Raw genomic sequence first — 21812 nt, forward strand, 5'->3', positions numbered from 1 at the left:
TTTTGAAAGCTGTGGATTTTTTTTTGGAAATTTGAGGGAGGGGGGGGGGGGCAGCGTGATGCCCTTTATCAGTAAATTTTTATCACCTTTTTCTTTTTTTGTTGTCAATTTGCCTCCCAAGACGTCGGTGACTAATAGTCGATGATATGATTTCATTGTCTGGCTGGATATTTTTGTCTGAAATTTTAGTTTTATGCCAATTTAAAAAGTATTACCTGAACTTTTATATATTTTTGAAATTTTCTGATTTTGCGCGGTTAGATTTCCAGTATACAAAATTTTGAAAAAAAAAACCAAGAGATTCTAAAAAACCAATCGTAAACTAATTGTAAATTTTTTTAAATTTTCCCTAAAATAGGCTCCGCCAACTTCTTGGTTCCTTCACAAATTTTTCTAGTTTTTATCGGGATTTTTTTCGTTCTTGTATGCCGTGCTCAATGTTTTGTATTTATTGCTCTAAACTTCAGTATTGAAATTGCAAAGTGAGTATTTTTCCTTGTTTCTACTCTACATTTCGGCTCCTCCGAGCCCAATTCGATTGAGCCCATTTAATTATAGACTCGCCTTTCAAACTACTTATCTGCCTACCTTGAAATTGGAACCTCCTATTTTCTTATTTGTACCTACGTGGTTTCAGGAAGAGCTTAAACATTTTTTTTTTGAAATTTTGAGCAGGATTTTTTTTTGGAAAAAAAAATAGGAACAAAACTAACCTGCAATTTTTTTTTGCTGAAAAAGAAAAAATTTTTTAAAACTTCAAAACATAAATTTATTCCAGTTTCCAGAATTTTATTTTAAAAAGTTTTGAAAAAAAATTCCGTTTTGTCATCGTAAAATTATGGAAGAAATTGAATAACAAATTATTTTAGAAATGATTCAAAAAATGATCTAAAAACTTTAAAAACTTTAGCTAAAATTTTTTCAGAACTTTTCAGAATTATTATTTTAAAATTTTTCACACAGATTAATCCTGTATTTTTCGAAATTTATCACTACTATCAAAAAGTTTCCAATTGCCAAAATATTAAAAATGTTGTGATGACTATGTTCTTAGTTGACAGTTTTCTAATAAGACCAGTGGTTTTTGAGTTATGCACTAATAAGTTGTAAAAAAAAATTTAAAAAAATTAGTAGACTTTTTCCTCTACACTCTATTCTTTGAAAGATTAAAACCTCATCTAGACCTAGACCTCATTTTGTCAATCAAATTCCAAATTTTTCATCAATTCCCAATTCAAGTGTTTTATTCAAGGGTGCGGGGGTCCCCTTATACATTTCCAAAATCCGGGCGGCCTTTTCTCGCCCAACTTTTGACATGACCCGAATCCGCCCTCCCCTCCCTCTACCAGAGCCGAAATTTGAAGATAATACATTTAACGAGTCGCTTTCTCTTTTTTTCGTTTTTTTTTGCATTTTTTCACCCCTGACATGACGTTTCTTCTCCAGCCACAACTGCACATTGCTCTTTTTATTTTTTTGCAGAAGAGATTTAGAAAGCTAAATATGATAATTGCAAGATTTTCGCATTGTAAATAATAATTTAAATGTTTAATAAGCTTTAGAAAAATACAATTTTGAACCAATAAATGGGCGGAGCCTAGATTTAATTTTTTTTAATTTATTAATTAAACTATGGTGCCTTGTAATTTTTTGAAGTCATGAATATAAAAAAAAAATTATTTAAAAAATTAAAAAAACATCTGATTCTTTTTAAAAAATCACCCAACAATTGGGCGGAGCCTATTTTCGGCTTCTACGCAGTTTCCAAAAAATTTTTAATACTTTTTTTTCAAATTAATCTATGTATGATATAACTAGTACCAGTCTATTTTTGAGTTTACTCCTTTTATTATTTTTTTTAATTTTCAGGCTATCGACATCTTCTCTTTGGATCCGCCGCCGGAGAGCGAGACATCACTGGAAGCGGACTTCGTGATGGCACAGGCTGAGAATGCGTGTCGGTGAGTAATTGAAAATTATCACATGGATAATTATGCAAATTTTGAGTTTGAAACAAAACAATTTCACCCAAATTTTGATTCTCCGCTAGAGATGTTTTTGAAAAATTGAAAAATTTTGAGATTCTTGCCAAAGTTCTCAAAAAATTCAAATTAGAATTTTCCTCGCCAAAACTTTTTGAAATAGTAAAAATTATGATTTCCAGCCACATAATTCTGATATATGGACGAATATAATTTTGGGCCATTTTTTTTGCAAAAAATTAAATTAAAGAATACTCAACTTTGTAATGTCTTATAAAAATTTCTGAAAAAGTAAAATTTGAATTTTGTTTTTTTAAATCAAATTTGCTTTTCCGCCAAAAATTTATTAACAATTTTATAGTAAAATTTAAAATCTAAATTTAATAAATTTTCAAGTTTAAAAAATTCCACAACAAAAATTCTTAAAATTAAAGTTTAATTTTCCTTCCGGAATTCCCTAAATTAAAGTCAACATGTGACGTCACAGGCTATAAACTACAAACTTTGGACAAAAAAATTTCAGTGAAAAAACCCCCACAGAATCTTTGCAGCAGTAAGTGCCTTCCCCCTTTGTCTCTCTGCTCAGCCCAGCTAAAACCAAAAAAAATCACAAATTTTCTCCTCTCTCGGTCCTTTTGTCCTCTGAAAAAGTGCACACCACATCAGGGAAGCCTTCCAAAAAAACATTTTTCCATTTTTTTGCAGGCTGAAGCTTCTTCGAGCGGACGTTCCAGTTGACTTACTTCCGGCCGGATGTTCAGCAACTGATTTGCAGCCGGCTGTTAATGTGAAGGAGAAGATTGAAGTGAATGGTGAGTTATTAGCTTTTTTTGAAAAAGAAAAAAATTTCGAAAAATCTAAGTTCAAGGGGAACCTCTACCTAAAAAACAATTTTTATAACAATTAAAATATTTTTTTAAAAATTCGATTCGTGTGAATTTTAAAATAATTGTAGAAAAGCTACTGAAAAAACTGAATAGTCAAGAAGTGGGAGGGGCCTGTTTAATATCAAAGTTGAAAAGTTGAAAGAGACTCCGCCCATTTCTTGGTTTTTTTACAGATTTTTTAATGCATAAAATTTTTAATATCAATTAATAAGATTTTTTTAATTGACATTAATTGTTCTCAGTTGATATAATTTTTGCAAAAAAAGAGAGAAATCAATAAAATCATTTACTATATATAAAGTAGAGTTTTCTTCCGTCTAATGTAGGCTATGCCAACACGCAAAACTCACGTTAGTTTGAAAGTTTTCGTAAAATTTAAAATTTCATTTCAAAAAAAAATCAAATTCATTTAAATTCAAACCAAAAAAGTAATTCCGAGGGATATTCGAACTTTAGTTTGAGTCAGTCGGAGGAGGTCGAGCCGTAGGCTCGAACGACACCGGCTGGTACTATAAATAATTTAAGTTCAATATTAAAACAAAAAATGATTTGCGAAACATTTTTTCAATTAAAAAAATCAGAAGTTTTTTTTTAATTTTAGGAAATATAGTTTTAATAATTTTCAAACCCCAAGTGTTTTTTTTTTCAGAATTCAATGTGTACAAATAAATTTTTATTCAATTATTTATCATTTTCCAGGTGAATCCCGACTAGTCCAAAAGAAGAAGACCCTTTACCCGGAATGGGAAAAATGTTGGGATACCGCAGTTGCCGAGGGCCGAATTCTACAAATTGTGCTCATGTTTAATCAGACACCTGTGGTCGAAGCAACTATGCGATTAGAGGTTAGTTTTTTTTTTTTTTTTTTTGAATATTTTTAATTGAAAAATAAAAATAATTCAGTTTTTTTTTTCAAAAATTTCCAATTTTTTTATTAATAGTTTTTAGAAATTTTGCTGAAAAAAAGTGTCAGAAAAACCAAAAGTGACTAACTATATCCCACCCAAAGATTGGGCCGAGTCTCAAAAACCCAAAAAAAAAACTCAAATTTTCTGAAAACCTCTGAAAAAACCTCTCATGGCAATATCTTTTTTGGAAACACGGGATGAAAACAATTCCCAAAAAGTTCTACTCACGAATAGGTGTACCTTAAAATATTCCGCTTACAAAATGGCTCACCAATATGACGTAAAAAAGTGGATGAGCACATTTTGCCACGTGGCAATTGTCGTAGCTTTGTATGAGAAGTTGGCCCCATGGGACCACATCTTAGAAGATCACAGTGGCTCTTGGCTCTTAACGGAGCAAAATCTGCTGCTGGTGCTCTTGGCCATTTATTCGGCTTCACCACATTTTATGAGAGACCAACGACGAATTATTACCCTTTCCTTTTCGACTTTTATGGCGGTGTTGAGATTTTTGATTTTTGAAAGTTTAGGCGGAATTTTTTTTTTGTTTGAAAAATCACCAACGGAAACTATGACGCTTGTAGATTTCTTGTTGGGCTATGAACTTTTTTTATTTTCATTGCTAAAATTCAAAAAAAAACGAGAAAATTACAGAAAAAAGTAAAAACCCGCCAAAAAAAGCCAAGAAAGGGGCAGTGCCTAAACAAATTTGAAAAATGTTTACTGGTTTAGTTTCTTTTTGTTTTTGAGTTTTGAAAATCATTCCAACTATGCATATGCAGTTTGAAGAAGAATTTTATTTAAAGAAGAAATTCAAAATTTCAAAATAAGCTCCGCTCATTTCTTGGCTATTTTTAAAGTATAAAAGTTTTAATTTTTATTTAAAAAGGTATTTCCTTACTTTCAAAAAAATTAGTTGAAAAATTAAAATTTGCAAAAAAAATTTTTTTGAGAAATTTGGTTTGATTTTACCAAGTACATTGGAAATTCCTTTAAAAACACTGAAAAATATAGAAAAAAAGTAGTTTTTTTTTAATTCAGCAAATTTCTAGTTTTTTTTTCGAATTTAAAAACTTTTCCCGCCATTTTTGGCACTGTGTCAATTGAAATTAAAAAATTTTTTTCGACTGTAAACTCGAAATAATTTGAAGTTTGAATTGCAAATTATTCTTTGAATTTTCTAGAAAATCCTATCAAAATTTAAAAAAAATATATATTCAAATTTTTAAAATTCCCCAAACTTCTCTAACACCAACTAAATTGTTCTAATTACAGCTACTATATCGCCCATTTGGTAATAAAAAATTCCAAATTATCCCATGTGAGCCCCCTACTTCAGGAGCAAAGAGGCGTGGTCTAAATTTCGGCTCCTAAACTCCATTGCCTCCTAGATTTCTGGTTTTCTTTTCGAAGCTCGGTCGGTTGAGCAAATTTTGAAAAAATTGCTTTAAAAAAATGACCGAAGTTCTGAACGATATTTATGAGGCTATTAGTCTTCTAATTAAGGTAAGAAATTCGGATTGTTTGCCACGCACATTTTGTGGGCGGAGCTTATCACAGCTTTTGATTTTCAAAATGGTTTTCTGGCAGCATTAAGAAAATTTCAGAGTGGTCAGAAGTTAAAAAATTTTTTGTAAGTTCTATAGAACGGTTTAGAAAATTCCAAAAAAAAAAAATTAAAGATAGTTTTTAAAAAATTTCAAAATGTATAAGACCGGTTTAGAAAATTTCCAGAATTTTTCAAAAATTCCTAGAATTAAAAAAAATTATCTGAAAATTTGTGAAAATTCCAAAACATTCCCGAATTTTACATAATTATAATAATATAATTTTCAGAAAAGAGAAAATTCTCGTGATTTCTACATATAATTTTTTCAATGATTTTTCAGAAACTGAATAGAAAGCTGGAGAAAAATTCAAATCTTCTGTAAATTCTTACACTTGTGAATTTTTTCCTTTGTGAAAATTTTAAACCTTGAGTCCTGTTTTTTTTATTAACAGATAGTACCCAATAACTTAGTTTTACTTTGCCATTTTTCAAAAAGTATCCCAAAATCGCAGAGATTATACTAAAGTTTGTAAAAAAACGTTTTAACCCAAAAAAAAAACATATTTTCCGTACATTCTATTTCTGGGAATATTTTTGAGGAAGCCTTTTTCAATTTTTATGAATACCTTCTAGACGATGTAAAGTTATAAAAGTTTCTGAAATTTGGAATTTCAGAAAAATTCCAATTTTTAAAACCTTTTTTTTTCATTCGCCGAATAGCTTTTTATCTACTTCACTTGTAATCTTTCTCCAAAAAAGTGCAAACAAGCATCTTTATTCCCATGGGACCTTCTCCCCAACTCCGGAAGCTCCTCTTTTTCAACTTTTTCACCCCATTCACTCCTTTTTTAAGGATATTTTTATGCTTCTCTATTTAGAAAAAAAACAACATATAAAAAAGTTGGTCCTGAAAAAACGACAAATTGGCCAAGAGAAGTTCGAAAAACACAAAGACGGGGGCGGCGATTTTCATAAACCTGCGGAGCCGATTCGCCTCGGGCGGTGCCCTCTCCCCTCGTTTTCATTTTATTTTTTCCATATTTTTCTTGCTCAGTTTTGGAGCAGCTTCACTTCAACCCATAACGTTCGTAGTATTAGCCTACCTCAAAGTGACGTCATCACATTTTTTCGAGCTAACAATTTTTGGAAAAAAATTTAAAAAATTTTCAAACATTTCTAAAATGATTTTTACAGTTCCAGAAAATTTGAGAATACTTTAGAACTTGTTGGAAAGTTTCAGAATGCTCCAGAAAAATTCAGAATAAATTCGCATAATTTTCAAAAAAATACTCTAAATGTTTTTTTCGAGCTTTGAAATTTTGGAATTTTGTATAAAAACCTATCAAAAAAACAATATTGGAATTAGCTAAATTCTGTGATTTATGTTTTTAAGCAAAAAAAAATTGGTGGCCGAATTATTTTATTTCCGCGGCCATGTACATAAAGTCTATTTCCCTCCACTCCTGTGACGTCATGACAAGGTCCGCCGGAAGACAATAGTTACCAGAGGGACGAAGCACACCTCTTTGGTAGTTTTTCACAGCTTTTTCCCATTTAGAAACTTTTTTGGAAACTAGACTTTTTTTTTTTGAAAACTGAAATTTTTGGACACTTTATTTGTATTTTTAAATTTCCCAATTTTCCCCCGATCCTCTAAAAATTTCAGTGATCTGTTTTGACTTGGTTTTCTACAAAAAAATTTGATATCTCTCATCTTATCACTAAATTATCATCTATCACGCAATGTTTTTTGTGATACCTGGTGTTTGACTGAAAACATAAATTTTTAGGAACAAATTTGAGTGTTTAGAAAACTTTTTTTTCGAAACTTTTCGCATTTTACGCTGTGAAAAAATTTCAAATTCAGAATTCTGTGATTTTGGTAACTTCCAAGTTTTAATAAGATTTTTCAAATTTTTTCATAATTTTTCAAACTAATATAATTGTGAAAATCATCAATAATTCCAACTAAAATTTACAACAATTCTAAAATCGATTTTTTTAAAAATTCTATATTAGAATCTAAAAAATTTCATTTTAAGAAAGTTTTCGTAAATTTAAAATAAACATAATTAAAATAAATTTCATTCAAATTTTTCCCAATTTCTAGTTTGAAAAAAAAATTTAATTTTCAAATTTAAATATCGCTTCTAGATTTTTTCGGTAAATTTCAATTTTTCAACAAAAATTTTCGCTTTTAATAAACTTTTGTACATCAAAATTTCAATTTAAAGTCTTGTAAAATATCATATCTATAGAAAAATTTCTCAAATTCTATTCAAGTTTCAAAAATCCTCCTGACAGCTCAAACTTTGACCCAAATTTCCAAAAAAAAAATTCCATACACAAATTTTTGTCCCTTTTTTCTCTCATAAATTGGGTAACAACCACGGGCGGAGAATAGGAGAAGAGCTCTGAGGACGAGGATGGAGACGGGCGGTTAAAATTGAATTTCGGTTCGAAAAACATACTCGCCTTCGCCATTTTTCCAACAACCCCCGTTTTTCTTTTTTGTGTGTATTTGTGGGCGTGTAACTGACTGCCTGCCTTTTCAAATCACGGAATATAACCACCTCCGGATTTTTTTTTGGGATTTTTCTTAAACTTCTAGGCTTCGGGCTTATATCTCACAATCAGTTAGTACGAGTTTTTGAAAAAAAATTGCCAAATGGTAATGTGTCTATTGGATGTTTCTTTATATTTTTACAAATTGCTACATGAACCAATGTATGAGCTATCAACGAATAGAAATTTAAAACATGGTGCATCGACAAATTTTGAAAACTCCTTTTCTTGGTTAATTTTATGGTTATTCAAAAATGGCCAACTGACAAAATATTCATTAAATTAGTTTTCATATTTTTGTAATTGACGGTTTTTAGATCTGTAAAATAACCCGAAATAAAGCCTTGCGAAAAGCAAGAGCTGTGAGATATGGTGCAGGAGTATGGTGCAGCAATTCGACAAATTATTCGAATTTGCCGCAAACCCTGCAAATTGGTTTTTTTTTTTAATTTTATGTAGACCGACCTCAGCAAGTTATTCAAAAATTTGTGCTCCTAGAAATATCAGAAATTTTCTAATTTTTCGGAGTTTTCTCAGAACGGCAAATCTGCCGATTTTGCCATTTTGCTTTTTGCAAAATGTTTATTAGATGTTATTCTATATATTTTTTTTCACTAAACGTGTACTGATATCTTAAAAGCCAACCAACATATTCAACTTTTCTCTAGAGCGTCTCATTTTTCTTTAGAACTCTAGAAAAAATTAAAGAATATCCTAAATTTATCAAATTTTTTGCAGTATTTCCCTAATTTCTCCATCCTAAAACTAATAACTTTCCAGGATATAATCTCAAAATGCAAAAGCGACGCGATCACTCACATTTGGATCAATACTAAACCAAACGGACGGATTCTTGCGCAGACAAGACATTTGAAGAATGCACGTGAGTTGGAGTTTTACGGGGAACGAGCGGATACCTGTGAAATTTATTCCAAAAAAAATGGAAAAAACGTTCTCACGGCTATAGAGTGTCGCTAGAAAAAGTGGGGGAACAAATAGAAATAGAGATGCCTGATTTGCATTGGAATCACTTTTTCTTGTCGGAGGGTGTCTTGGGAAGTTTCAATGGTTTTTTTTCCAATTTTTGTATCATCATTGTTTTAATATGTGTTACTATGTAAAAATTCGCAATTAAATTTAGAAAAAAAAATTAAAGAAAACATAGGAAGTTTTATGAAAACTCATAATAGCGGGGTCTGTATAACACTTTTTTTTACTTTATAAAATTATATATAGAATTTACTCTTGGCAATACAAATGTTTTATCTGGTAGAGAACAATTTAAGATTTTGCAATAATGAATTTGTAAAAATCATAAAACCTCCGGATAGGCTCCGCCCACTTCTTGGCAGTTTTTTTTAAATGGTTTTTCAATTTTTTTTTGTAATTTTAACTTTAACAATGGTTTTTGTTCAACTTTTTTGTCAACTGACAGTTTCATTCATAAAATGTTTCTCATATATTTTTGAAATAGGATCCGCCTACTTCTTGGCTATTTTTTGCGCTTTTGGAATTATATTTTGTCAAAAAAAGTGCTTGTAAAGTTGGTGGCCAAGTTTTTTTTAGCGGTCACGTTTCCGAAAAAAAATTAACCGTCACAAAAATGTATCCTTCAGAATTGATCATTTTGGGCAAATTTCAGAAAACTCGGCCACCAACTTTTTTTCGCGGCCATGTTGCAAAACTCGCACAATTGCCTTGTGGCCGTAAAAATAAAACTTAGCCACCAAATTTTTTTCCGCGGCCACTTTGCCAAAGTCAACACCAATACCATGATAATTGTTTGACACAAATCAGAGTACTCTCTGATCAATTTTTATCACTTCTCCTTGAACTTTCTTCAGCGAATACACACCTTTCTCATTTTTCTGCTGCTGCTGTGATATCTTAACGTCATTGTGTTGTGATCCCCCGTTTAAAGAGCACTATGCAAAAAAGAAGACGTTTTGCATTTCCTCCTTGCCAGAGATTTTCCATTTTTGCGAATTTTTTGGTTTAACGTCACTTTGAATCTGGATCCTTTTAGGCATGATACTTCCGTTCGGACTTTGGGGTGACAGGGCCGTGGCCGAGGTTCTCATTTTTGCAGAGGAACACCTGCCCAAAGTGCTTTTTTAGCTATATCTCGGCCACCGTTAAAGTTTTGTAAAACTATTTATCTAACAATTTATTGGAAATTTTGTGGTGAGCATTTCGTTAGAGATAGGTGTTCGATAATAGTATGGTAGGTGAAGTGAGTTTTTAAAAAATCTTTAAATTTTTAAACTGCCATAACTCCGCAACCGCAATAGTTATAAAAAATTGAATACTAACAAAAAATAGAAATTTTTATGTACATTATTTTGTTATTCACCAGTTTTTTGATAACATTATATTCCGCGGAGTTGCGGGTATTTTAAGCCAAGAGAGGTCTTTCATTTGAAAGTTCTTTTATCTCAGTGGGCAAACTAGCTATCAGAAAGTTACCAACTAACAAATAGTTTAAAATATTGTTATAAGTATTTTCATAATTATCACTTTTTCTGGCAATCCTATTAGTTTTCAAGTTATTGATCTGTAACTCGGCAAAAATGGCCCTCAAAAGTGCCAATCTAAGTAACTCTTTGAACTTTCGAGCTTGTGCTCTTTTTCTTCATTTCCACGTAGACTAGAACACTTTTCTTATACAACCCCAAAAGCAAACATTGAAAGTTCGGCTCTTTTTTAATTTAAAGCCTCTACTCTCCCAGCTCCAAAAGCTCCGCGAGCCTTCAGAAATCCAATAAACTGTAGGTGGTAGTGGTCCCATTGACCTTTAACTTTTAAAAGAAAGGAAAAAAAGAAGAAGCTAGGAAATTTTTTCCCTCTCTCTGCAAAAACTCGGAGAGGAAAAGAGGTAAGCCGCCCGGTCACAAGTATGCAAATCTCGATGCGCTTCTTTTTTTTCCAACTTTTCCTCTTTTTTGTTGGATTCCGAGGCATTTCCCACTGCCAATCTGTCGTTTCTAATTTGCATTTTTTCCTTACTTTCCAACATTTTTTCGCCCCACTTTTTTTGCCACTTTTGGTCCCACACCGCTAATTGATTGAAGGTAGGTGACGTGGTAGGCGTTGCCACGTGGGTTTAAGGGTCTTGAAACGAGAACAAGTTACTTGACAAATTAGTAAACATATATGAAAGAGGTAAACCAGTTTAGAAGTGTTTAGAACAATAAAGTTAGTAGAGATAATTTTTTTGAAGAAAACAATTTTTTTTTGGATTTTTTTTTTAATTTTCAAATAAAAAAAACTATTTTATTTTTTTACAAACACATTTTAAATTTACATAAATATTGACATAGTATATGCAACGTATTTTATTTTTTATCTTCGAATGGAAAAACATTACAACTTAAAAAAAAATCAAACAAAAAATTTTAATTTGTGAAAAAAAAATTTCAAAATTTTTACTTCTAAATTTACACGATTATTAAACTTGTAGCGATTGTTTATCCTTGTCCAGATTTTTTTAATAATGTTTTATACTTATATTAAAACACAAAAAAAGTTGATATACTTCGTGTATCAAGTTTTAACTGTGAAGCTCCGAAAGTAAGCTTACTAATCTAAATTTTAGAGAAAAAATAAATTTTTTTAATTTGGAACTTTTTTAAATCTCTCATAGTTTATTTAGAACCGTTTGTCCAATTCTTTATGAAAAAAATTGTGAATTCTCAAAAAAAAACTTCAGTATTCAAAATATAAGTTTAACATTCGGTAGACCTTGAAAACATTTTTAAAAATTGGAACAAAACGTTCAAAAATATAATTTTTTGAATTTATGTAAAGTTGTATTTTTTCAGAATAAAAACTCATTCGTTGTAAATGTATCTAAAAATAATTTTTTTGTTAAAAAATCTTTTTTTTCAAAGAATTCAAATGACGTCAGAATTTTGTACCGAAAATAAACAATTTGATGAACTGAAAAACATCAAAATTCAATAAAAGTGTTGTTTTTAGAAAAGTACTGAACTAAAAGATTTATTTTGTCCAAAAAATTCCAATTACCAAATTCTAATCGATATCCGTTTTCATCATGCTGTGGTGGCAAGTGAGATATGATCTTTGGCATTGACCCTGTTATACACTAAATTGTAGTCAATATTATCGTTTTATCACCAAAAAAAAGAATGCGTATTTGAAAACATATTTTTATTTTGTTAACAGTTCAAAAAACAATATTAAAACATTTTTGTTCTCAATTTTTTTGAAAATTATAGCTCCAAAGTATTGAATTTTTCTGCAAAAAGTTTCAAAGCTCTAGGTCTACTGAGAGCCGAGAAAATATCACTTAAAATTTGTAAACAAAACTATTTTTCCGGTAAATTGGCAAATCGACAAATTTCCGGAATTGAAATTTCCGGCAAAACGGCAAACAGGCAAATTGTCGATTTGCCGAATTTGCCGGGAAAACGGCATGCCGAAAATTTTGGTGTGGTTTTGCACATTTTTTTTTGGAAATTTCTAAATTTCAATTTTAATCAGCGAAATTGTACGCTTCCTATAAATGTTACAGCATCTTTTTGAAAAGTAAGCAAATTCTATGAAAATATCTAAAGAAAACGGGGAAAAATTTCAAAAACGCACAGTTTTAAGTGTTTCCGTCTTGTAAAAAAAATACCTCTACAAGAAAAAAAAAACCTCTTCCGGCAAATCTGATATCCGGCAAATCGGCAATTCGGTAATTTGCCGGAATTAAGAATTTCCAGCAAATCGGCAAACAGGCAAATTGCCAGAATTAAAAATTTCCGGCAAATCGGCAAACGGGCAATTTGTAGATTTCCCGGGTTTGTCGTCAAAAAAAATAATGGCACCCCTGTAATAAAATGTTCTAACTAAAGCTAAGATTTTGAAAACTTTATTTCGCCCGCTGACATCATCATCACAGACCACAAAACGGTGTGTTGTTTTAAATACTATACATATATGTTCGCCCAAACAAAAAAGTGCCATTGGGGGTCACACCTGATGACGTCACACGGTAGGGACTATATCATGTATTACAGTCAACCGGTTCTCCTGATCTCTAGTTGTCTGCGGTCTCTCTAATTAATACGCACACTCTAATTCTGATGCGCAAGTTTGACTCTCAGTCTCTTAAATGTTTTGCTTCTTCTTCTCAAACACAGAAGAGGAGGACGAATTTGGCGGGGGGAGAAAATACACATCTTCTTCTTCTTTTTCTTCTTTGTCTTTGCCCCTTGCCCCCCCCCCCCCCTGTCCCATCAACCAATTTCTGTTCTATCAGTCGTTTTTAGAGACTTAATGACTCCTCCTGCTGCTGTGCCCCACAAACTTTTTTCTCCAACTTTTTGTGCAATTTTCTAATCTGTTTGTTTGAGTTTTGGATTTTGGGGGAGGCTAACCGCAACTGCTACCATGTCAGTTTCTCGGAATACCAAAAGATTCTCGCGATTTGTACCTTTCTATCTGCCTTCCCTTAAGGAGGCCTACGCCTGCCTACTGCCTACCCAAGTGCCTATTCTCTTGCCTAATGCCAGAGTGGTTTTTTTTAATTCCTCAACTACAGTTTCACAATAAATCCAAAAAGGTGTGTAGGTAGGCACATAAATTAGCCTGCCTTCGTGCAACGCAACCTACGCCTACCTACCTACGCGTTTTTTGTGCCTACGGGTCAAACTACAATAACTCGAAAATAGGTGTTTATCACGTCTATAAACAAAGTGATATTAATATCCCAATTCGTAACTGGGCTCGTAACAAAATGTATAAAATAGGTGGGTAGGCACGTAGGCACAATAATACCTGCCTACCAAGTGCCTACCTGCGCCTACCTTGGGCCTACACAGTATATGATAGGAAGACATGCAGGCAGAAACAATGCTACTTTCTTATACCCTTTTTTTTACAAAAATTTAAAAATACTAAATAAATTCAATTTTTCAGCGGATGACGATCACCCTGTAGAGGACATAATGACATCCAGAAGCAACTCCGGTCCCGGAATTCAACGTCGTAGAGGTATGTAGGCATATGCAAGTAAACACCTAATTTATCAATTCAGGAGCGATAAAACATGCGCGAGTACACGAGATTCGCGGCCATCAGTTCGTCGCCACCTTCTTCCGACAACCCCATTTCTGTTCGTTGTGCTCCGATTTCATGTGGGGGCTCAACAAACAGGGATATCAGTGTCAGTTGTGCTCGGCCGCCGTGCACAAAAAATGCCACGAGAAAGTGATTATGCAGTGCCCGGGAAGTGCAAAGAATACAAAGGAGACTATGGTGAGTTGGGCTCTAGATCTAGATTTTGAACTTTTTTATAGTGTTACCTACGTCTAAATTATTTGTAAAATATATTTTAACCTTAGGTGAAATTGAACCAGGGTCATGGGATTACTAGGCAAACACGTTAGCCACTCGGCGAGTGGGGAAAGTAAGTGCAAACTGAAATTTTGAGCACCCAGTCTAAATTTTGAACTTTCAATATTGCAGTCTGGGTCTAACAACTTTCAAGAAATTGTAAGCCTAGAGTAGAAAAAGTAGAATTAGAACAGGGTCGTAAGATTACTAGGCATCTTCAATACCCACTGAGCCAAACGTGAACCTATTCATATGTCTGAAAAAATGACAACAGGGTTATTTTGAGCCCAGAATATTTTTGCTATGAGACTCACAATTCACAAAATTAAAACTCAGTCATGATTGTATTTTTTTGAAAGCTCAAAAATAGTACATTCTGAAAATTTACGATTTTTTTCAAATATTCGGAAAATTACCGAAAATTCACTATTTCGGGTAAGTAATGTTCCCTTGGCTACTGGCACTTTTTCAGCCAAAAGTACCTTTAAATATTTGAGAACATATGTATCGGTATCCAAATATAGCCTCCCTCATCTATTTATACAGCTGCCTTTGTTCGTTGGTAGACAAAAAATTATAGTGTATGCGCGTAGCACCTGACTTGTACTTTTTTGCTGTTATAGCTTCTATTTTTTTTGAATTTGGAATTTTTACAGGCTCTCAAAGAACGATTTAAAGTGGACATACCGCATCGATTCAAGACGTATAACTTCAAAAGTCCCACGTTTTGTGATCACTGTGGTTCAATGCTTTACGGACTTTTTAAACAAGGACTACGGTGTGAAGGTGAGCATTTACTAAATCTTAAAGCCCGAAGCATAGGCCTTAAGCCTATGGCCCAAAGACTAAGGCCTAAGTTTTTTTTTTTTAATTGCCTTGAGGATGACCCACAAGTGAATTTATTGTTTAATCAAAGTTAATCAAAACAATAAAAAAAAAGTCGGGACCCTCACGAGTCCGACAAAGAGAAGAAAAAAATAGACCGGCATTGCACGTTTAAGACTCTAATAAAGTTTAAGACTCTAATTCTCAGGCCCTCATTTGAAGACCCTAATCCCAAGGCCCTAAGCCTAAGACCCTAACCCTGAGGCCCTCGGTTTAAGGCCCTAAGCCTAAGTCCTTAAGCTTAAGGCCCAAAGCCTAGAGTCCTATGCCTATAGCCCTAAGTCTACGGCCCTCAGTTCAAGGGCCTAAGCCTAAGGCCCTAATGGAATTCTGACACATCTTGACCCACAAATAGATGATACAACTACGACAGAATTTTAAATGTGTCTAGTAACCCCCTATTTACACCTATTTCAGTATGCAACGTGGCGTGTCATCACAAATGCGAGCGGCTCATGTCAAACCTGTGTGGTGTAAATCAAAAGCAACTCAGCGAGATGTACCATGAAATTAAACGTGGCACCCACGCCACAGCAAGCTGTCCGCCCAACATTGCCAACCTTCATTTGAACGGAGAGACGAGTAAGAACAATGGAAGTCTGCCGAACAAGTTGAAGAATCTATTCAAGTCACACCAGTATAGTGTAGAAGAACAAAAGGAGACCGACGAGTATATGGATAATATTTGGGGCGGTGGAGATGGCCCTGTCAAAAAATTCGCCCTACCTCATTTCAATTTGCTCAAAGTGCTTGGAAAAGGATCGTTTGGAAAGGTTATGCTGGTGGAATTGAAAGGAAAAAATGAGTTTTATGCAATGAAATGTCTGAAAAAGGACGTGATATTGGAGGATGATGATACGGAATGTACTTATATTGAACGACGAGTGCTCATTTTGGCGAGCCAGTGCCCGTTCTTGTGTCAATTGTTTTGCTCGTTCCAGACTAATGTGAGTATTTTTTGTGTATTATATTGTGTTTAGAATTTTGTTAGCTGAGAACATGGGTGCGCGGCAATCGGAAATTTCCGGCAATTACCGGTTTTGAAAATTTTTGGCAATCGGCAATTTCGGAAATTGTCTGTTTCAGAAATTTTCGGCAATCAGCAATTCGGAAATTCCCGATTTTGGAAATTTTCGGCAAATCGGCAATTTTGGCAATTGCCGGTTTTGAAAATTATCGGCAATCGACTATTTCTGCCATTGCCGGTTTTGTTAATTTTCCGTAAATCGCCAATTTCGGCAATTGGAGGTTTTGTGAGTTTTCGGCAAATCTACAATTCTGGCAATTGGCGGTTTTGGAAATTTTCGGGAATCGGCAATTCCAGCAATGGTCGGATTCGGAAATTTCCGGCAATTTTGGCAATTGCATGTTTCAGAAATTTTCGGCAATCAACAATTTCGGAAATTCCCGATTTTGGAAATTTTCGGCAATCAGCAATTTCGATAATTGCCGGTTTTGAAAATTTTTGGCATTTGACAATTTCGGCAATTTTCGGTTTTATGAATTTTCGGCGAATCGGCAATTCCGGCAATTGCCGGTTTTGGAAACTTTTGGCATTAGACAATTTCGGCAATTGCCGGTTTAAAGAAATTCGGCAAATCGGCAATTCCGGCAATTTCTACAATTGCTGGTTTCGAAAATTTTCAGCAATCGGCAATTTCGGCAAATGCCTGTTTCAGAAATTTTCGGCATTCAGCAATTTCGGCAATTGCCGGTTTTGGAAACTTTTGGCATTCGGCAATTTCAACAATTGCCTATGAATCTTTTGGTTTTTGAGATTTATGGTTGTAAAGATTGCAAAAGTTCCCTGACCATTAGACGTTTCCAGACTTAAAACTTCCGTATCTAAAAATCTATAATGATTATCAAAAAGTGTTCAACAGACAAATTGTATGCCGTTCAACAATAAACGATTTATTAGTTGACAACTTTTTAAAGCACCTTAACATTATGACTTTTGCCTCTTTGAAAACCTTCCATAACCGAATTTTCAGGAATACCTCTTCTTCGTAATGGAATACTTAAATGGTGGTGATCTGATGCACCATATTCAACAAATCAAAAAATTTGATGAAGCCCGGACACGCTTTTATGCATGTGAAATTGTGGTGGCTCTGCAGTTTTTGCACACTAATAATATTATCTATCGGTGAGTTTTTAACATCAAATTTTGATTTTTCAAGCAGTGTTTTTCGCAATTTAGATTTTCACATTTTGTCAACTGACTGATTTTTTAATAGATAGAAAACTAAAATATGTAGTAGGATTTTTTTGAAAAGGAAATTAATTAAATTTACAAGTTTTCAATTTAAAGGTACAGTACCGCCATTGGTGCTAACATGACCAACCATGATAAAACTTTAGAACATTTCGGGCATTCTATTTTGTTGGAGGATGCAAAAAAGCTGAAAACTGAGTTCTCATTGCTTTTTGACTCAAAATAATTTTTTTTGAAAATTGCTAGAAAGAAATGCAGCGCTTCTTATATTGATACATGTACAAAATTTAATTTTTTTCAAATAAATTCAAATTAAAACTTAATCTTCAAACCATTTCAAAATAAAAATTTCGATTATTTCAGTGATCTCAAGCTTGATAATGTGCTGTTAGACTGTGATGGTCACATAAAGCTTGCCGATTTTGGTATGGCAAAAACCGAGATGAATCGAGAAAACGGAATGGCTAGCACATTCTGTGGAACACCGGATTATATCAGTCCTGAAATTATCAAGGGTCAACTTTACAATGAAGCTGTCGATTTTTGGTCATTTGGAGTTTTGATGTATGAAATGCTCGTCGGACAATCACCGTTCCATGGAGAAGGAGAAGATGAATTATTTGATTCAATTCTTAATGAGAGGCCATATTTCCCGAAAACTATATCGAAGGAAGCAGCGAAATGTCTATCAGCCTTATTCGATAGAAATCCGAATACCCGGCTAGGAATGCCTGAATGCCCTGATGGTCCAATCAGGCAACATTGCTTCTTCCGAGGTGTCGACTGGAAACGGTTTGAAAATCGACAGGTTCCGCCACCGTTTAAGCCGAACATTGTGAGTTTTTTTTTAATTTAGGGATCTAAAACACCCCTGTTTTCCAACCCTGCCAAGTTTTCTGAAAATTTGAAAAATTGCACAAGTGGCGCAGTAGGTAATAGGGTTGACTAGTAATTTCAGCACCTGGATTCGACCTCGGGTGAGGCGGTATATTTTTTGCACGTTTTTTGGAGCTACTAGTTTCAAGGGCCCAGCATGCGTTTTTCCAAAAAAAAACTGAAGAATTTGTCCTAAAAATCTATCGCTACATTTGAAAAATTTGTTCTACAAATTCAGTACTAAAAATTACGTCAATGCCGGTTTGTTATCGAAATTTGAAAAATTGCGCAAGTGGCGCAGTAGGTATAGTATATAACAGGGGTGTGCGGATAACCGATTTTTTCGGCTAACGGATAAATCGGCTAACGCCGATTTTTTAACAATCGGCTAACGGCTAATTTCAAAAATTTCGGCTAACGGATAACTCGGCTAAAATTTATCGGTCGAATCGGCTAATTTTCGGCTAATTCGGCTAATTCGGCTAATTTACAAGAAAAGTAGTTAATTTTTCTGTTCTAGCTAATTTTGGGAGCAAGACAAGGCAGTGTACCCGACTTCCATATCTGCAGTGCATAGCACTTGAAGAACGGATCGTCCCTTCTTTTTTAAAAATAATTTTTCTTTTCCGATACAGTAGACAATTTTAAAATAACAGTTTTATAAGATAGAAACAACTACAAGAAACACTAAGAAACAATAAGAAACAACAAAGAACAGTAAAAGATCAGGAGAAGGAAATATTTTCGAAGAAAGATAGTTTGTAACAAAAAAGACTATTAATTGATTTAATCATCGAAGGAAGTTTGACTTCCATATCCGGATTCATTAAACGAATGTTTTTGTTCAAAGTCAAAAGCATTTTGAAGTTTTCTGATGTCAACGTTTTTCGATATTTAGTCAGAATAGTTCCCGCCGTTGAAAATAGTCTTTCGACTTCGCTGGAACCTGTTGGGCAAATGACGAAGCGACGAGCAAACTGGGAAAGACGAGGGTATGAAGATTTACTCAAAGGATTCAACCAGTAATCTCTGGGAAAAATTGATTCTACTGCAGTAGAAAGATATCGGGTGACCTCCATTTTCACTGTTAAACTTTGATCAGTTAACGCTATATGCTTTCCACGTGACTTGATCTTCTCCTGCAAATCAATCCATTAAATTCAATTTTTTCCAAATTTTATTTACCTGAATGTAAAGCTCAAAGTCCGTTTTCTGAATTTTCGCAACAGGTTCGGTTACTTCTGATGAATCACCAAAGTCATCATATTCAGAATCTACGTTGCTGTATGGCTCATCGTCTTCCTTTTCGACGGCTCTAATAAACTCCAACACTTCATCCTGATCCGAGTAGATATCCTGAAAAAGTTGTATGATTTCACATGGTATTGTATCAACGTCATTTTTCAGTAATACCTTCCAGCGAGGATCAAGAATTGTAGAAAACTTCAAATATTTGCATTGCGAGTACTTTAGCCGAATTAGCCGATCGGCTAATTCGGCTAATTCGGCTATTATCCGCACACCCCTGGTATATAGGCTTGTCTGGTAATCTCAGCGCCTGGGTTCGAACCCGTATGGGGCTAAAATATTTTAACAAGTGTTTTTTGCAACTCATAAAGTTCCAGGTTCCCTAAAACCTCCTTATTTTGCACTTTTTAAATATTTTTCTTTAGAAATCCAACTCGGACGCCTCGAACTTCGACGACGACTTCACGAACGAGAAGGCGGCGTTGACACCTGTGCACGACAAGAACCTACTGGCTTCAATCGATCCTGAAGCATTCCTTAACTTCTCTTATACGAATCCTCACTTCTCAAAATAGTTGAAATCTCATTTAGCAGCGTTTTTCATTCGTTTTTTTTGAGTCACCACGATTTTTTGAGAAAAAAATCCGTGGATATATCCCTGGTAAAATCCTAGGTAGTTGACGTTCACGGAATTCTTGAAATCCATGAAGACTCTTCGCTCAAAATCTACTGAAAATTTGAATTTCTGGAATTTTTGTTTTGGAAAACTGGTATTTCGTCAGAAAACAACCCACACTGTGAAGACTTTGTAATTTTTTTAAATTTTTCTGCATAATATTCCCCGCCCCCGCAAATTTGATGCCACGTGTATAAAAATTCACTGATCAGTAAAGACTGCTTCTCCATATAGATTTTTTTTGATAATTAAATTTTAAATAACCCCGCCCCCTCCCTGGCCACGCCCATTAATTTGTATTTCATATCACTTGACATCTCTCCCCGATTTTTGTCTAATTTTCAACTTTTTTTTTACAATATTGAATTTCCCACGCTTTTTTGTCTTACTTCCATATTTTCTTTGTCAGAGCATTATTATATGTTCTCCAATTATACACATCGACCAGAGGTTTAGCAATTTCGAGAAAAAATTAAAAATAATAAATGAATTAATTTTTAAACATTTAATTCCTCGCACAGTCACTTTCAATAAAAAATCTAGTGCACTTGCACTAGATAATAATCCGTCAAACATCTAAATTTGTTAGATGGCTGAAAAAAATTTGGGCAAAAATAAAAAGTTGCCTAATTTTGTTGAAAACGGGTAATTCATGTATGCTGATTTCAGAAAATCTAGGTTTAACCCATTAAAAAAATCCCGACAATCCCCAGGGGTAACGGAAATAGGGGCAACGGATGGACCACACTCGGCATCACAAAAATGGGGGAAGTGGAAACCCGGAAGCTGGAGAAGTGTTCATTTACTATTAGTTCTATTAAACGGGAAACCATATAGGGAAATAGTATAATAAATGAGAACAGATAAATTAAATTGCTATTTTTTCAAATTTTGGTACTTATTACCATTAGTAAAACGCGATTTTGTTTTCCAAACCAAAATGATGATGACACATTTCTCATGATAGACTAATTTTCAGTTGTATTAAGTGCCCCCAAATAAAACCTTTTTATTAAACTCATGCCAAAGTAAGTTGTTGGACAAGTCCACCGAATCCTACAATGCAACAATCACTGTCTAGTAAAAAGAGTGAACCCAAAATTTGAACAGGATTGAAACTACTGAGGTTTTACAAGAAAAAAAATTAGTGTTAAAGAAAACCAGTAAAAATTGACTATTTTAACGATAATTGTCAAAAATTCGAGGGGGTGCTATAGAAGTTGGACGGCCGTTTTTTCAAGTTTTTGACCTAATTTCCGTAGTTTTTAAGATATTCTCACAAAAACCGAGGTGTGGCGGTTTTTTAACATTTGTAATCGAACTACATTCACACTTTTTCAAAATAATTTCCAGAAAGCCTCAAACCCTCAAAATAGAGGGGGGTGCTATAGAAGTTGGACGCACTGTATTTTGTGCGCTTTTCTATGCATCTTATCGTGTATTTTTTCATTCATAAACTTATTGTACTCGTAAATAAAAAACTTTTTCAGCCCCTTGACTTGTTTCAAACCTTTTTCTTTTGTTTGAAAGCTTTGAACTTTACTTTTGAAAAAAGGAATAAGAAACTCACTGATGCTCGCCTTGAAGAAGTGCCACGCGGTAATAGTTAGTTTAGTCGATGCACCATGAATTATAATGCAGTTGGTACAGTGGGGTTTCTAGCCTCTGAGATCAGC

At 33.7% G+C, this 21812-nt stretch overlaps 3 protein-coding genes across 4 annotated transcripts; 2 read left to right on the forward strand and 1 right to left on the reverse strand.

Annotated features, from left to right (window-relative positions):
* Window positions 1-1863: 1863 nt before the first annotated feature.
* tpa-1 (Protein kinase C-like 1) lies at window positions 1864-20703 on the forward strand. 2 transcript variants are annotated; one of them, NM_001372684.2, is made up of 12 exons: window positions 1864-1961; window positions 2506-2535; window positions 2688-2794; window positions 3569-3714; window positions 8672-8774; window positions 13817-13891; window positions 13935-14155; window positions 14890-15019; window positions 15536-16065; window positions 17113-17267; window positions 17700-18171; window positions 19886-20634. In NM_001372684.2, exons 6-12 carry the CDS (start codon window positions 13846-13848, stop codon window positions 20033-20035), a joined length of 1704 nt encoding a protein of 567 aa, NP_001359809.1. In that variant the 5' UTR covers window positions 1864-1961; window positions 2506-2535; window positions 2688-2794; window positions 3569-3714; window positions 8672-8774; window positions 13817-13845; the 3' UTR covers window positions 20036-20634. The 2 variants fall into 2 exon arrangements, with proteins under 2 accessions (NP_001359809.1, NP_001379590.1); NM_001392238.1 differs by lacking the exon at window positions 2506-2535 and having other exon boundaries at window positions 19886-20703.
* B0545.4 (HAT C-terminal dimerization domain-containing protein) lies at window positions 18938-19291 on the reverse strand (the record flags this gene model as incomplete). Its single annotated transcript, NM_001379992.1, has 1 exon — window positions 18938-19291. The coding sequence occupies one exon, from the start codon at window positions 19289-19291 to the stop codon at window positions 18938-18940; it is 354 nt and encodes a 117-aa protein (NP_001367375.1).
* An 857-nt stretch (window positions 20704-21560) lies between the features above and the next one.
* F29C4.4 (uncharacterized protein) lies at window positions 21561-21746 on the forward strand (the record flags this gene model as incomplete). Its single annotated transcript, NM_001379993.1, has 1 exon — window positions 21561-21746. The coding sequence occupies one exon, from the start codon at window positions 21561-21563 to the stop codon at window positions 21744-21746; it is 186 nt and encodes a 61-aa protein (NP_001367376.1).
* Between the last annotated feature and the right edge of the window lie 66 nt (window positions 21747-21812).

Source organism: Caenorhabditis elegans, chromosome IV (assembly GCF_000002985.6).
Source record: "Caenorhabditis elegans chromosome IV".
In the NCBI taxonomy this organism is placed as follows: Eukaryota; Metazoa; Nematoda; class Chromadorea; order Rhabditida; family Rhabditidae; genus Caenorhabditis; species Caenorhabditis elegans.

Excerpts from the sequence above, each read along its gene's own strand:
- tpa-1 (NM_001392238.1), top strand. The coding sequence starts at position 1,936 with ATGGCACAGGCTGAGAATGCGTGTCG. Across the intron at positions 15,020-15,535 it reads ACAAGGACTACGGTGTGAAG|TATGCAACGTGGCGTGTCAT; the intron begins GTGAGCATTTAC and ends CACCTATTTCAG. Across the intron at positions 18,172-19,885 it reads CACCGTTTAAGCCGAACATT|AAATCCAACTCGGACGCCTC; the intron begins GTGAGTTTTTTT and ends ATTTTTCTTTAG.